Source organism: Oncorhynchus clarkii, chromosome 7, assembly GCF_045791955.1.
Source record: "Oncorhynchus clarkii lewisi isolate Uvic-CL-2024 chromosome 7, UVic_Ocla_1.0, whole genome shotgun sequence".
NCBI lineage: Eukaryota > Metazoa > Chordata > Actinopteri > Salmoniformes > Salmonidae > Oncorhynchus > Oncorhynchus clarkii.
In genome coordinates, this window is record NC_092153.1 from 63226630 (window position 1) to 63243378 (window position 16749).

At 45.9% G+C, this 16749-nt stretch overlaps 1 protein-coding gene across 2 annotated transcripts in view; it reads left to right on the forward strand.

Moving 5' to 3' along the window:
• The window catches only part of LOC139413666 (GTP-binding protein REM 1-like), a 26592-nt gene extending 15581 nt beyond the window's left edge, over positions 1-11011 (forward strand). For both annotated transcript variants that reach the window (XM_071161303.1, XM_071161304.1), the window contains exons 3-5: positions 7058-7140; positions 8691-8898; positions 9625-11011. In XM_071161303.1, coding sequence (XP_071017404.1) covers positions 7058-7140; positions 8691-8898; positions 9625-9902 — 569 coding nt within the window. In that variant the 3' untranslated portion in view covers positions 9903-11011. The remainder of the gene's footprint in view (positions 1-7057; positions 7141-8690; positions 8899-9624) is intronic.
• The last annotated feature ends 5738 nt before the right edge of the window (positions 11012-16749 follow it).

A 16749-nucleotide genomic window follows, 5' to 3' on the forward strand; every position in this document is an offset into this window, starting at 1 on the left:
AAAATATGCCTACTGGAATGGCCCAGTCAGTGTCCTGAACTCAACCCGATTTGAGATGCTGTGGCATGAGCTCAAGAGAGCGGTTCACACCAGATATCCCAAGAATATTTGTGAACTGAAACAGTTTTGTAAAGAGGAATGGTCCAAAATTCCTCCTGGCCATTGTGCAGGTCTGGTCTGCAACTACAGAAAACGTTTGGTTGAGGTTATGGCTGCCAAAGTAGGGTCGACCAGTTATTAAAATCAAGGGTTCACATACTTTTCCCACCTTACACTGTGAATGTTTACACGGCGTGTTCAATAAAGACGTAAAAACATATAATTGTTTGTGTGTTATTAGTTTAAGCAGACTGTGTTTGTCTATTGTTGTGACTTAGATGAAGATCAGATAAAATGTTATGACCAATTGATGCAGAAGTCTAGGTTATTCCAAAGGGTTCACATACTTCTTCTTGCCTATCCACCATCTGATGTAACTATTTCAACTCCTTTTTCTGTCTTCCTTTTAGAATGTTTTCCAACATTATTGAGGAACGTACAGTATGAAATAATTGTTATGCACGTGAGTGAGGACCCAAAAGCGGTTTAACAAAAACAGAGTCCTTTAATGTCAAAACACAGATGTATATAATGGCAAAATAGACAACCCGCAGAGAGGGCGATAAATGAATCATAAAGTCCTTCTGATATTTACAGAAGAGTCCCCCTTCTAGCAGCAGAGGAGAATAGCTGGGTTAGAGTCCCCTTCTTAGCAGCAGAGGAGAATAGCTGGGTTAGCGGCGACAGACTGCTGGTCTCTCTGGGTAGGCGCGGGTCGTAGAGGACAGAGGTACCTGATCACACGTAGCATCAGATGAACAGGCAGATTCCGACAGGACGGGACAAGGGTGAAGCAAACGAGACGATAGTTTGGTTCTGGCATGAGAAACTCAAACGAGAATCTGACAAAGACAGCAGCAGGAACAGAGAGAGAAATAGAGACCTAATCAGAGGGAAAGAAAGGAACAGGTGGGAAAAGGGTGAACGAGGTAGTTTAGAGAAGATGAGGAACAGCTGGGAGAAGGAGAGGAAGAGAAGGTAACCTAATACGACCAGCAGAGGGAGACGAAGTGAAGAGAAAGAACAGGAACAAGACATAATATGACAATACATGACAGTACCCCCCCACTCACCGAGCGCCTCCTGGCGCACTCGAGGAGGAAACCTGGCGGCAACGGAGGAAATCATCGATCAGCGAACGGTCCAGCACGTCCCGAGAGGGAACCCAACTCCTTTCCTCAGGACCGTACCCCTCCCAATCCACTAGGTACTGATGACCACGGCCCCGAGGACGCATGTCCAAAATCTTACGGACCCTGTAGATAGGTGCGCCCTCGACAAGGATGGGGGGGGGTGGAAGACGAGCGGGGGCGCGAAGAACGGGCTTAACACAGGAGACATGGAAGACCGGGTGGACGCGACGAAGATATCGCGGAAGAAGAAGTCGCACTGCGACAGGATTAATGATCTGAGAAATACGGAACGGACCAATGAACCGCGGGGTCAACTTGCGAGAAGCTGTCTTAAGGGGAAGGTTCTGAGTGGAGAGCCAAACTCTCTGACCGCGACAATATCTAGGACTCTTAGTTCTACGCTTATTAGCGGCTCTCACAGTCTGCGCCCTATAACGGCAAAGTGCAGACCTGACCCTCTTCCAGGTGCGCTCGCAACGTTGGACAAAAGCCTGAGCGGAGGGGACGCTGGACTCGGCGAACTGAGACGAGAACAGCGGAGGCTGGTACCCGAGGCTACTCTGAAAAGGAGATAGCCCGGTCGCAGACGAAGGAAGCGAGTTGTGGGCGTATTCTGCCCAGGGGAGCTGTTCTGACCAAGACGCAGGGTTACGAAAAGAAAGACTGCGTAAGATGCGACCAATAGTCTGATTGGCCCGTTCTGCTTGACCGTTAGACTGGGGGTGAAAGCCGGAAGAGAGACTGACGGAAGCCCCAATCAAACGGCAAAACTCCCTCCAAAATTGAGACGTGAATTGCGGACCCCTGTCCGAAACGACGTCTGACGGAAGTTCATTAATTCTGAAAACATTCTCGATGATGATTTGTGCCGTCTCTTTAGCAGAAGGGAGTTTAGCGAGGGGAATAAAATGAGCCGCCTTAGAGAACCTATCGACAACCGTAAGAATAACAGTCTTCCCCGCTGACGAAGGCAGTCCGGTGATAAAATCTAAGGCGATGTGAGACCACGGTCGAGAGGGAATGGGAAGCGGTCTGAGACGGCCGGCAGGAGGGGAGTTACCGGACTTAGTCTGCGCGCAGACCGAACAAGCAGCCACGAAACGACGCGTGTCATGCTCCCGAGTGGGCCACCAAAAACGCTGGCGAATGGAAGCAAGCGTACCTCGAACGCCGGGGTGGCCGGCTAACTTGGCAGAGTGAGCCCACTGAAGAACGGCCAGACGAGTAGGAACGGGAACGAAAATAAGGTTCCTAGGACAAGCGCGCGGCGACGGAGTGTGAGTGAGTGCTTGCTTTACCTGCCTCTCAATTCCCCAGACAGTCAACCCGACAACACGCCCCTCAGGGAAAATCCCCTCGGGGTCAGTGGAGGCTACTGAAGAACTGAAGAGACGAGATAAAGCATCAGGCTTGGTGTTCTTAGAGCCCGGACGATAAGAAATTACGAACTCGAAACGAGCGAAAAACAGCGCCCAACGAGCCTGACGCGCATTAAGTCGTTTGGCAGAACGGATGTACTCAAGGTTCCTATGGTCAGTCCAAACGACAAAAGGAACGGTCGCCCCCTCCAACCACTGTCACCATTCGCCTAGGGCTAAGCGGATGGCGAGCAGTTCGCGGTTTCCCACATCATAGTTACGTTCCGACGGCGACAGGCGATGAGAAAAATACGCGCAAGGGTGGACCTTGTCGTCAGAGAGGGAGCGCTGAGAAAGAATGGCTCCCACGCCCACCTCTGACGCGTCAACCTCGACAACGAACTGTCTAGAGACGTCAGGTGTAACAAGGATAGGAGCGGATGTAAAACGATTCTTGAGGAGATCAAAAGCTCCCTGGGCGGAAACGGACCACTTAAAGCACGTCTTGACAGAAGTAAGGGCTGTGAGAGGAGCTGCCACCTGACCGAAATTACGGATGAAACGACGATAGAAATTCGCGAAGCCGAGAAAGCGCTGCAGCTCAACGCGTGACTTAGGAACGGGCCAATCAATGACAGCTTGGACCTTAGCGGGATCCATCTTAACCTCTTGGATCTCCCCATACCGGATCCGGTATCAGGAATACAGACTCAAGCTCATTACCATAACGCAACGTTAACTATTCATGAAAATCGCAAATGAAATTAAATAAATATGCCATCTCTCAAGCTTAGCCTTTTGTAAACAACACTGTCATCTCAGATTTTCAAAATATGCTTCTCAACCATAGGAAAACAATAATTTGTGTAAAAGTAGCTAGCTAGCGTAGCATTTAGCGTTAGCATTAGCGTTAGCATCCAGCACGCAACATTTCAACAAAAACATAAAAGCCTTCAAATAAAATCATTTACCTTTGAAGAACTTCGGATGTTTTCAATGAGGAGACTCTCAGTTAGATAGCAGATGCTCAGTTTTTCCCAAAAAGATTCTTTGTGTATTAGAAATAGCTCCGTTTTGCACATCACATTTGGCTACCAAAAAAAAAACGAAAATTCAGTCCTCAAAACGCGAACTTTTTTCCAAATTAACTCCATAATATCGACTGAAAACATGGCAAACGTTGTTTAGAATCAATCCTCAAGGTGTTTTTCACATATCTCTTCATTGATATATCGTTCTTGGACGCATGGTTTCTCCCCTGAATCAAATGGAAAAGTACAAGCAGCTGGCAATTGCTCACCGAATTCCACGCAGGACACCAGGCGGACACTTGGAAAATGTAGTCTCTTATGGTCAATCTTCCAATGATATGCCTACAAATACGTCACAATGCTGCTAAGACCTTGGGGGAACGACAGAGAGTGTAGGCTCATTCCTTGCGCAATCACAGCCATATAAGGAGACAATGGAAAACAGAGCTTCAGAAATTCTGCTAGTTTCCTGGTTGACACATCATCTTGGTTTCGCCTGTAGAATGAGTTCTGGGGCACTTACAGACAATATCTTTGCAGATTCTGAAACTTCAGAGTGTTTTCTTTCAAAAACTGTCAAGAATATGCATAGTCGAGCATCTTTTCGTGACAAAATATCGCGCTTAAAACGGGAACGTTTTTTATCCAAAAATGAAATAGCGCCCCTAGAGATCCAAGAGGTTAATGCCTTCAACGGAAATAACAGAACCGAGAAATGTGACGGAGGAGGCATGAAAAGTGCACTTCTCAGCCTTCACAAAAAGACAATTCTCTAAAAGGCGCTGGAGGACACGTCGAACGTGCTGAACATGAATCTGGAGTGACGGTGAAAAAATCAGGATATCGTCAAGGTAAACGAAAACAAAGATGTTCAGCATGTCTCTCAGGACGTCATTGACTAATGCCTGAAAGACAGCTGGAGCGTTAGCGAGGCCGAAAGGAAGAACCCGGTATTCAAAGTGCCCTAACGGAGTGTTAAACGCCGTTTTCCACTCGTCCCCCTCCCTGATGCGCACGAGATGGTAAGCGTTACGAAGGTCCAACTTAGTGAAAAACCTGGCTCCCTGCAGGATCTCGAAGGCTGAAGACATAAGAGGGAGCGGATAACGATTCTTCACTGTTATGTCATTCAGCCCTCGATAATCTATGCAGGGGCGCAGGGACCCGTCCTTCTTCTTAACAAAAAAAACCCCGCTCCGGCGGGAGAGGAGGAGGGGACTATGGTACCGGCGTCAAAAGCTACAGACAAATAATCTTCGAGAGCCTTACGTTCGGGAGCCGACAGAGAGTATAGTCTACCCCGGGGGGGAGTGGTTCCCGGAAGGAGATCAATACTACAATCATACGACCGGTGCGGAGGAAGAGAGGTGGCCCTGGACCGACTGAACACCGTGCGCAGATCGTGATAGCAGACATTAAACATTTCACATGACAAGAGACGTTCCAGGAGAGGATAGAATTACTAGACCAATTAATAGAAGGATTATGACAAACTAGCCAGGGATGACCCAAAACAACAGGTGTAAAAGGTGAACGAAAAATGTAAAAAGAAAGGGTTTCGCTATGATTACCAGAGACAGTGAGGGTTAAAGGTAGCGTCTCACGCTGAATCCTGGGGAGAGAACTACCATCCAAAGCGAACAAGGCCGTGGGCTCCCTTAACTGTCTGAGAGGAATGTCATGTTCCCGAGCCCAGGTCTCGTCCATAAAACAGCCCTCTGCCCCAGAGTCTATCAAGGCACTGCAGGAAGCTGACGAACCGGTCCAGCGTAGATGGACCGACAAGGTAGTGCAGGATCTTGAAGGAGAGACCAGAGTAGTAGCGCTCACCAGTAGCCATCTGCTTACTGATGAGCTCTGGCTTTTACTGGACATGAAGTGACAAAATGACCAGCGGAACCGCAATAGAGACAGAGGCGGTTGGTGATTCTCCGTTCCCTCTCCTTAGTCGAGATGCGGATACCCCCCAGCTGCATAGGCTCAGCACCCGAGCCGGCGGAGGAAGATGGTAGTGATGCGGAGAGGGGGGCAACGGAGAACGCGAGCTCCTTTCCACGAGCTCGGTGACGAAGATCAACCCGTCGCTCTATGCGAATAGCGAGTTCAATCAAGGAATCCACGCTGGAAGGAACCTCCCGGGAGAGAATCTCATCCTTTACCTCCGCGCGGAGACCCTCCAGAAAACGAGCGAGCAAAGCCGGCTCGTTCCAGTCACTGGAGGCAGCAAGAGTGCGAAACTCAATAGAGTAATCTGTTATGGATCGATTACCTTGACATAGGGAAGACAGGACCTTGGAAGCTTCCTCCCCAAAAACAGAACAATCAAAAACCTGTATCATCTCCTCCTTAAAGTCCTGATACTGGTTAGTACACTCAGCCCTCGCCTCCCAGATTGCCGTGCCCCACTCGCGAGCCCGTCCAGTAAGGAGAGATATGACGTAGGCGATACGAGCTGTGCTCCTGGAGTAAGTGTTGGGCTGGAGAGAAAACACAATATCACACTGGGTGAGGAACGAGCGGCATTCAGTGGGCTCCCCAGAGTAACATGGCGGGTTATTGATTCTGGGCTCCGGAGATTCGAAAGCCCTGGAAGTGGCCGGTGGATCGAGGCGGAGATGGTGAATCTGTTCTGTGAGGTCGGAGACTTGGGCGGCCAGGGTCTCAACGGCATGTCGAGCAGCAGACAATTCCTGCTCGTGTCTGCCTAGCATCGCTCCCTGGATCTCGACGGCTGAGTGGAGAGGATCCGAAGTCGCTGGGTCCATTCTTGGTCAGATTCTTCTGTTATGCACGTGAGTGAGGACCCAAAAGCGGTTTAACAAAAACAGAGTCCTTTAATGTCAAAACACAGATGTATATAATGGCAAAATAGACAACCCGCAGAGAGGGCGATAAATGAATCATAAAGTCCTTCTGATATTTGCAGAAGAGTCCCCCTTCTAGCAGCAGAGGAGAATAGCTGGGTTAGAGTCCCCTTCTTAGCAGCAGAGGAGAATAGCTGGGTTAGCGGCGACAGACTGCTGGTCTCTCTGGGTAGGCGCGGGTCGTAGAGGACAGAGGTACCTGATCACACGTAGCATCAGATGAACAGGCAGATTCCGACAGGACGGGACAAGGGTGAAGCAAACGAGACGATAGTTTGGTTCTGGCATGAGAAACTCAAACGAGAATCTGACAAAGACAGCAGCAGGAACAGAGAGAGAAATAGAGACCTAATCAGAGGGAAAAAAAGGAACAGGTGGGAAAAGGGTGAACGAGGTAGTTTAGAGAAGATGAGGAACAGCTGGGAGAAGGAGAGGAAGAGAAGGTAACCTAATACGACCAGCAGAGGGAGACTAAGTGAAGAGAAAGAACAGGAACAAGACATAATATGACAATACATGACAATAATAACATATTTTCTAATCTCTTTCCTGGCTAATGTTTGTTGGTTTAGAGGACACCTATGAGAAAACCATGACTGTGGATGGGGAGGAGACCATCCTCATCGTCATGGACACCTGGGAGAACGAGAAACAGGTACGACAATAACCATGAACCTGGTTTTGTCAACAAAAAATGGATTGCACAGTAGTGGCGAATATGATGTCTTCTTGCAACAAGACTCTTTTCAAAGTAAAAAAGGTAGAAAAAATACCAATTTTAACAAGAAAAACAGGAAAAACCAAATTCTATAACTTCATCTATTTAGTTTGTTTACCTTCAAGATATATGGTGTATTGGGCCTCCCGAGTGGCCCATGGTCGAAGGCACTCCATCGCAGTGCTAGAGGCGTCACTACAGACCCAGGTTCGTTCCTTGGCTGTGTCATAACCGGCTGTGATCGGGAGTCCCATAGGGCAGCGCAAAATTGGCCCAGCGTCGTCCGGGCTAGGGGAGGGTTTGGCCCAGCGTCGTCCGGGCTATTGGAGGGTTTGGCCCAGCGTCATCCGGGTTAGGGGAGGGTTTGGCCCAGCGTCGTCCGGGCTAGGGGAGGGTTTGGCCGAGGGGGCTTTACTTGGCTCATCACGCTCTAGCGACTCCTTGTGGCGGGCCGGGCGCCTGCAGGTTGACCTCGGTCGTCAGTTGAACAGTGTTTCCTCCGACACATTGGTGCAGTTGGCTTCTGGGTTAAGCGGGTGCGTGTTAAGAAGTGCGGTTTGGTGGGTTTCGGAGGACGCATGACTCGACCTTCGCCTCCCAAGCCCATTGGGCAGTTGCAGCGATAAGACCAGATCGAAATTGGAGAGAAAACGGGGGTAAAATTTTCCAAAAAATAAAAAGATACATGGTGTACTTGATGGCACTCAAGAGAACACAAACACTGACGTAGAGAAAATAAAAAATCCTATTGTGCCTGAAACAACCCACTGAACCATAAGCCTCCATTCTATTCTCTTCAAAGCAACTATGATACCTAAAGGGCAACCTGTCATTGTGGAAAAATATATGTGCTCACTCTGTGTGCCTGTAGCAATACCCATTGACTCACCCCCCAAAGTGGGGTGAATCCTGGTTGTGCTGGAGTCAGTGAGTGGTGCATGGCTCCAGTGGTATGGGGCAAGCGTCTGTATGGGACACTGATGGCTGTGGGGCCTAATTACTCCATTATTGATTACAGCTGGGGAGTGAAGCATGCAGGCCAGGCTGCGTGTTGACTTGTCTGTACCTGGTAAGAGGAGATATAAGGACATAATGATGTCTATAAGGACAGTGGTTAGACTGTGTTTAAGGGCACCAAGTGTTTTTTAGAGGCAGAAAGTCAGATAAATGTACTGTATGTTTGACCAATGACCATCCCTGGAAACCAGAGTTCTGTATTCACAAATGCATAGAAATCCGCTTGGGTCCGTCTGTCACAATTTGCATTTACCCTTTTTCGAATAAGGAAGTTAAAACTTCATGTTGACCATCACTAATCTTTTAAATGGACAAGGTTATATTTGACATCAAGGTTGGCTTCAATGATAACATCAAAGAACACATGCTATATCAAAGTCCAGATCCTGGCGAGCCCCCAAATATGTCTATTGTTGGTGAATGTTGAACTTTATTTCTGTTGGATAACAGTTTTCATTTGTTTCTCTCAGGAGGAAGATCAGAAGTGGGTCCAGGACTACTGTATGCAGGTGGGCAACGCCTACGTCATAGTTTACTCCATCACGGATCGCACCAGCTTCGAGAGTGCCTCCGAGTTACGCATCCAGCTGCGGCGCATACGGCAGGCCGAGAACATTCCCATCATCCTCGTGGGCAACAAAAGTGACCTGGTCCGCTCCAGAGAAGTGGCTGTAGAAGGTAACGTTGATTCCAATGATAATGATGTTATCTTTAAAGCATCTCTCCACATCTTCTTCTGAACAGTGATTTGATGACAGCCATTTAAGCAATATGAGCAGCGCTCTGCTTATAATAGAGAGTAAAATAGTTTGGCTTCATAGTCAAAACTACAGAACATTGAAATCACATATCAAATGTTGCAGTCCACACGACAGACTGTGGACTGTTCATTTAACATTCCAAGAGTTGTATTTACAGCACACATCTCATACACTAACACTGTATTTAACAATGTCACTATAATTCTTGATGATTTGGTCAATGTTTTAATATTTAACCTGTTCTGCAGGTGAGAATAAGCTTGTTCTAATTCTGGAGCAATGGATCAAATGGATTTATGTTAGAAGTTTCACCTGATCCAGGGATTTTTTTTGTATATTTCTAAATATGTGGACATTGTGTATGATTGAATGTATGGCACAGAGTGCCCATGTCACTTGTTTTTCCCTCCAGCCACTTGCCTACCAATAGAGGACCAATGGAATGGAAACGAGTCCATTTTGTGTATATAATCCTCTGCAAAAAAAAACGTGGTACATGTATTGGTTGCCTTGTGTGGCTTCTTTATTTATTTTAAATTGTCAGACCAAGTTGTCAGACCCAGACATTAATCTAATGTCGACCTCTCACACTTAAACACCTCTCGTTTGACCCTTTCTTCCTCTGTGCTCTGCTCTCTTCTAGAGGGTCGTGCGTGTGCTGTGGTGTTCGACTGCAAATTCATAGAGACATCTGCTTCGCTCCACCACAACGTTCACGAGCTCTTCGAGGGCATCGTCCGGCAGATTCGCCTGCGGCGAGACAGCAAGGAGACCAACGAGCGCCGGCGCTCCGTCTACAAGCGTAAGGAGAGCCTCACCAAGAAGGCCCGCCGCTTTCTAGACCGCCTGGTGGCCAAGAACAACAAGAAGATGGCGCTGAAGGTTCGCACCAAGTCTTGCCACGACCTGGCCGTGCTGTAATGGCTGCTGTGTGGCGTGCAACAAGTGGTTCACGCCGTCAGTGATTGCAGACTCCAACGCTCCTCTTTGCCCTAACAATCCCCTTGTGGTAAAGGGGAAGAACATTGTTTGTTATTTTCTATTTATTTCACCCGTTAGAAGCAATTGGGTTGCAGGAAATGTGAGGCAATTGAGACTTTTTGTTGCTATATCCCAGATTTTCTGAGAATGAGTTTGCTAAACATACACCTTATCAACTGTTTGCCTTACATCTAATTAAATCGATTCCTAGACCAGTGTATCCAGACACAGATCTGACATTTAAACTCCTTTTTCTGTCTCTTTTTGAGAAGGTTTTCTAAGATTATTGAGGTATGAAATAATTATTTGAATGCACTGTATGATGTATTTTTGCCATGAGGAAAGCAATGTCCACAGAGGTACTTTACACAGATTTCACTGACTACTTGATTTCACGGTTTTGCACTATGGGAGACAGTGATGTATTAGGAGGAATCAGTGGAGCTTCTTCTACAGCAATGATGTTTCTCTCTACCAAGAGAGCTCAAGTCTAGTTTGAGACTGTTCTGTCTGTGAGCCCATCAGTTCACAGCTAAATTACATGTGAATGGCGATGTTGTTTGGAAATCGACACCATCGTAAACTTTCCAAAGGTTTATCCCATCCTCATCTTCCTTTACAAGCACCTCCTACACTGGAAGGACCAGTAGGGTGTTACAGTGAAACTGTCATGGATGCTTTTGAAGAGGCGTGGTCTGGTTGACCACTGTCAAGAAACACCTTTGTATGATGACATGGTCCTGAAGAGACCAAAGAAGTGTTGAGTTCTTCAATGTCAGTGTTTGTGTCCACGTTGGGCGGAGAGAGGTATAATAATCACTTTTGTACAAAATTATGTTTTGAGTTTGTAAATACAGTATGTCAAGGATTTTTATGCGGAAATAAAGTAGTAGGAAATGTATTACCACTTTACCATTGTCTGCACTGGAATTTAAGATATGTTACATTTCTGTAAGCAACGCCTTCAGAGTATTATTAAAGGATCAAAATAAGCTATTTTTAAAAGATTTTATAAAATATTTGAAAGAAATGAAAGAGATCGCTGCTAACCTGTGTGCCTCGTTTCTGCTTTCTCCTCATATTAGCTGAAGCAAAACCAGACTGAGCGATGTGAGCATAGACTCTTCAAAGGCTTTAAAGTACATGAGTGATTCTGGTGTAGCTTTCCATAAACCTGCTAAAGGAAAGGGGCGACTAGAGAACATATTGTTACAATGGCTTCTTCCCAAATGGCACCCTATTCCCTATGAAGAGCACTACTTTTGCTGCTGTGTGTGTTCCATATGGAGTTGTATGTCTGCCTCGTAACGTTGACAAAGTACAGATAATAAGGAGCAGCATTGATTTAGGACGATGCCCATGTCGTGGTTTAAACTCCTGGATGGGTAGAAACTCATGTTAGCATCAAATTCATGTCCAGACACAGACATGTTTGGAAAAATAAAGTTACAGAGGGTCAAAGCTAAACCTCTCACCATTACCAATAACACGGGAGGTTAGCATGTCTTGGGGGGAACCCATAGCTGATATGGCTAACTTTCTTAAAGAAATGTGGTTTCTACTGACAATTGAAATGTACAAACTACGGTATAAGGGAACAATGAGCAGATAAGAGGCAATCCGTAATTTCGATTAAGACATTCATGAGCGAGCTAAGATGGACGTAGTCAATATAACTATTGTTCAGCAATTTTAAGTGTACAGCGACAGAATTCAGAACATGTGCCATTCTTACAGTATTCTCCCTGTACACCAAGTCAGAACCGTAGGTTAAATGAAGGGGGCATATAAGCAGACAATGAAAACTCTTACAATATTTGATGATGACATTTCTCTAAAACAGGCTATAGGCTACATGTACACCACCAAGTCATAACAGTAGACTAAGTTATGAGGGGGAAAGGGACGAAATTATTAGGGTGAGGTACATGGGCTACTAACAGCTTACTACACAACATAAACTTAGTATTACTTTCTTAGCTACAGTATACATATCACCCTGGCATAATTTATGCAGCAGCTTACAATATATTTTTGGACTCATCTTGTTGTGCTGTGCTCACTTGAACAGGAAGGTGGCACGACGGTCCTTCTTGTGGCAAAATGTTGTCATCAAATTGTGACATTAACGTCTGGCATTCTCTGTATTTATGGTGCTTTCACGACAACTGGGAACTAAGAAAAAAAACAATGAGAATCAGGACGTCAGTGATTTCTGCCAGTAGATTGTCGTCATGATTAATGTTGATGACTGCTTGTCTAGATTGCTAGTATGATGCTGACATGATCAGTCCAATCAAAGCTACAGTAGCTATAACGTGAGTTGATGTTATTTTATCTGTGGCCAATGACCTTGAGCCTTCTTGGATGGGCACTTCTAATGTAAATCTATGGCAGCACCCAAGGGGCTTGAATGTTCTATCTCTCCCTGTAGATTTTGCTGTGATGTAGAGTCCCCATAAGTGACAGAACACTGAGACAATCACAGCGCAACTAAAGAATACCAACCCCTATGCCCCTATGTTTTTCGACTGGCTGCCCCACCACTACAGAAAGCACTGAGCTAGGCTGAAACACCTGCATTTTGGAGTTGCCTTACTCAATTAAGCAAAAAAGAGTTCGTATACGGCTTTATTTACTCAATTAATACTTTTTTTAAAACATTGTTTGCAAACTGATATGTGCCACTTATTAATGCCAAAATAGCATGCAAAACAGGTATTTAATATATATATTTTTATATATACAGTTCCAGTCAAAGGTTTGGACAGAGATATAAGTCTTCATTCAAGGGTTTTTCTTTATTTTTACTATTTTTCTACATTGTAGAATAATATTGAAGACATAACAACTATGAAATAACACATATGGAATCATATGTGTTATTTCATATATAACCAAAAAACTGTTAAACAAATCAAAATATATTTTAGATTCTTCAAAGTAGCCACCTTTTGCCTTGATGACAGCTTTGCACACTCTTGGCATTCTCTCAGCCAGCTTCATGAGGAATGCTTTTCCAACAGTCTTGAAGGAGTTCCCACATATGCTGAGACACTTGTTGGCTGCTTTTCCTTCACTATGCGGTCCAACTCATCCCAAAACAATTGATCTCAATTGATTGTGGAGGCCAGGTCATCTGATGCAGCACTCCATCACTCTCCTTCTTGGTCAAATAGCCTTTACACATGTAACAGTATAGTTTCCGTCCCTCTCCTCACCCCTACCTGGGCTCGAAACAGGGACCCTCTGCACACATAGACAACTGATACCCACGAAGCATCGTTACCCATCGCGCCACGGCCCTTGCAGGGCAAGGGGAACAACTACTTCAAGGTCTCAGAGCGAGTGATGTCACCGATTGAAACGCTATTAGCGCGCACCACCGCTAACTAGCCAGCCATTTCACCTCGGTTACACACAGCCTGGAGGTGTGTTGGGTCATTGTCCTGTTAAAAAAACAAATGATAGTCCCACTAAGCGCAAACCAGATGGGATGCGTATCGCTGCAGACCCAAAAATCTCAAATTTGGACTCAACAGACCAAAGGAAGGATTTCCACCAGTCTAATGTCCATTGCTTGTGTTTCTTGGCCCAATCAAGTCTCTTCTTCTTATTTGTGTCCTTTACTAGTGGTTTCTTGCAGCAATTTGACCATGAAGTCCTGATTCACACAGTTTCATCTGAACAGCTGATGTTGAGATGTGTCTGTTATTTGAACTCTGTGAAGCATTTATTTGGGCTGCAATCTGATTTGGGCTGCAATCTAATGAACTTATCCTCTGCAGCAGAGGTAACTCTTGGTCTTCCTTTCCTGTGGCGCTCCTGAGAGCCAGTTTCATCATAGCAGAGGTACCTCTGGGTCTTCCTGTCCTGTGGCAGTCCTCATGAGAGCCAGTTTCATCATAGCAGAGGTAACTCTGGGTCTTCCTGTCCTGTGGCGCTCCTCCTGAGAGCCAGTTTCATCATAGCAGAGGTAACTCTGGGTCTTCCTGTCCTGTGGCGCTCCTCAAGAGAGCCAGTTTCATCATAGCAGAGGTAACTCTGGGTCTTCCTGTCCTGTGGCGCTCCTCAAGAGAGCCAGTTTCATCATAGCAGAGGTAACTCTGGGTCTTCCTTTCCTGTGGCGCTCCTCAAGAGAGCCAGTTTCATCATAGTACTTGATGGTTTTTGCGACTGTACTGGAAGACACTTTCAAAGTTCTTGAAATTTTCTGAATTGACTGACCTTCATGTCTTAAAGTAATGATGGACTGTCATTTCTCTTTGCTTATTTGAGCTGTTCTTGCCACAATATGGACTTGGTATTTTACCAAATAGGACTATCTTCTGTACACCACCCCTACCTCGTCTCAACACAACTGATTGGCTCAAACGCATTAAGAAAATAAATTCCACAAATGAACTTCTTTACCTTTATTATTTAACTAGGCAAGTCAGTTAAGAACAAATTCTTATTTTCAATGACGGCCTAGGAACAGTGGGTTAACTGCCTGTGCAGGGGCAGAACGACAGATTTGTCAGCTCGGGGATGTGAACTAAACACTAGGCTACCCTGCTGCCCCTGTTAATTGTTGTTCCACCTCCTACATATGCGATGACATCACCTGATTTAAACATCTCTAGAGACTATATCTCTCTCTTCATTACTCAATGCCTAGGTTTACCTCCAATGTACTCACATCCTACCTTGCCTTTGTCTGTACACTATGCCTTGAATCTATGCTATCGTGCCCAGAAACCTGCTGCTTTTACTCTCTGTTCTGAACGTGCTAGACGGCCAGTTCGTATAGTCTTTAAACGTACCCTTATCCTACTTCTCCTTTGTTCCTCTGGTGATGTGGAGGTTAATCCAGGTCCTGCAGTGCCTAGCTACACTCCCACCCCACAGGTGCTCTCATTTGTTGTCTTCTGTAAACGTAAAAGCCTTGGTTTCATGCATGTTAACATTAGAAGCATACTCCCTAAGTTTGTTTTACTCACTGCTTTAGCACACTCTGCCAACCCAGATGTCTTAGCCATGTCTGAATCCTGGCTTAGGAAAACCACCAAAAACCTTGAAATTTCCATTCCTAACTATAACGTTTTCCGCCAAGATAGAACTGCCAAAGGGGGCGGTGTTGCAATCTACTGCAGAGATAGTAATACAGAACTCTGCAGGCTATCTAAGTCTGTATCCAAACAATTTGAGCTTCTACTTCTAAAAATGTACCTTTCCAGAAACAAGTCTCTCACTGTTGCCACTTGCTATAGACCTCCCTCTGCCCCCAGCTGTGCCCTCGATACCATATGTGAATTGATTGCCCCCCATCTATCTTCTGAGCTTGTGCTACTAGGTGACCTAAACTGGGACATGCTTAACACCCCGGCCATCCTACAAACTAAGCTTGATGCCCTCAATCTCACACAAATTATCAATGAACCTACCAGGTTCAACCCCAAATCAGTAAACACGGGCACCCTCATAGATGTCATCGTAACTAACTTTTCAATCAAGATCTAAGCGATCACTGCCTCATTGCCTGCATCCGTAATGGGTCTGCAACCAAACAACCACCCCTCATCACTGTCAAACGCTCCCTGAAACATTTCTGTGAGCAGGCCTTTCTAATCAACCTGGCTGGGGTATCCTGGAATGACATTGACCTCATCCCGTCAGTAGATTATGCCTGGCTATTCTTTAAAAGTGCCTTCCTCACCATCTTAAATAATCATGCCCCTCTCCAAAAATGTAGAACTAGGAATAGATATAGTCCTTGGTTCACTCCAGACCTGTCTGCCCTTGACCAGCACAAAAACATCCTGTGGCATTCTGCATTAGCATCGAATAGCCCCCGTGATATGCAACTCTTCAGGGAAGTTAGGAACAAATATACACAGGCAGTTATAAAAGCTAAGGCAATCTTTTTCAAACAGAAATTTGAATCCTGTAGTACTAACTCAAAAAAGTTCTGGGACACTGTAAAGTCCATGGAGAATAAGAGCACCTCATCCCAGCTGCCCACTGCTGGAAACACTGTCACCACCGATAAATCCACTATAATTGAGAATTTCAATAAGCATTTTTCTACGGCTGGCCATGCTTTGGCTACCCCTACCCCGGTTAACTGTCCGGCACCCTCCACAGCAACCCGCCAAAGCCCCCACCATTTCTCCTTTACCCAAATCCAGATAGCTGATGTTCTGAAATAGCTGCAAAATCTGGTTCAACCTCTCTTTCGTATCGTCTGAGATTCCCAAAGATTGGAAAGCTGCCGCGGTCATCCCCCTCTTCAAAGGGGGTGACACTCTAGACCCAAACTGCTACAGACCTATATCTATCCTACCCTGTCTTTCTAAGGTCTTCGAAAGCCAAGTTAACAAACAGATTACTGACCATTTCGAATGCCACCATACCTTCTCCGCTATGCAATCTGGTTTCAGAGCTGGTCATGGGTGCACCTCAGCCACGCTCAAGGTTCTAAACGACATCATAACCGCCATCGATAAGAGACATTACTGTGCAGCTGTATTCATCGACCTGGCCAAGGCTTTCGACTGTGTCAATCACAACATTCTTATTGGCAGACTCGACAGCCTTGGTTCCTCAAATGATTGCCTCGCCTGGTTTACCAACTACTTCTCTGATAGAGTTCAGTGTGTCAAATCGGAGGGACTGTTGTCCGCTCCTCTGACAGTCTCTATGGGTGTGCCACAGGGTTCAATTCTCGGGCCGACTCTCTTTTCTGTATACATCAATGATGTTGCTCTTGCTGCTGGTGATTCTCTGATCCACCTCTACGCAGACG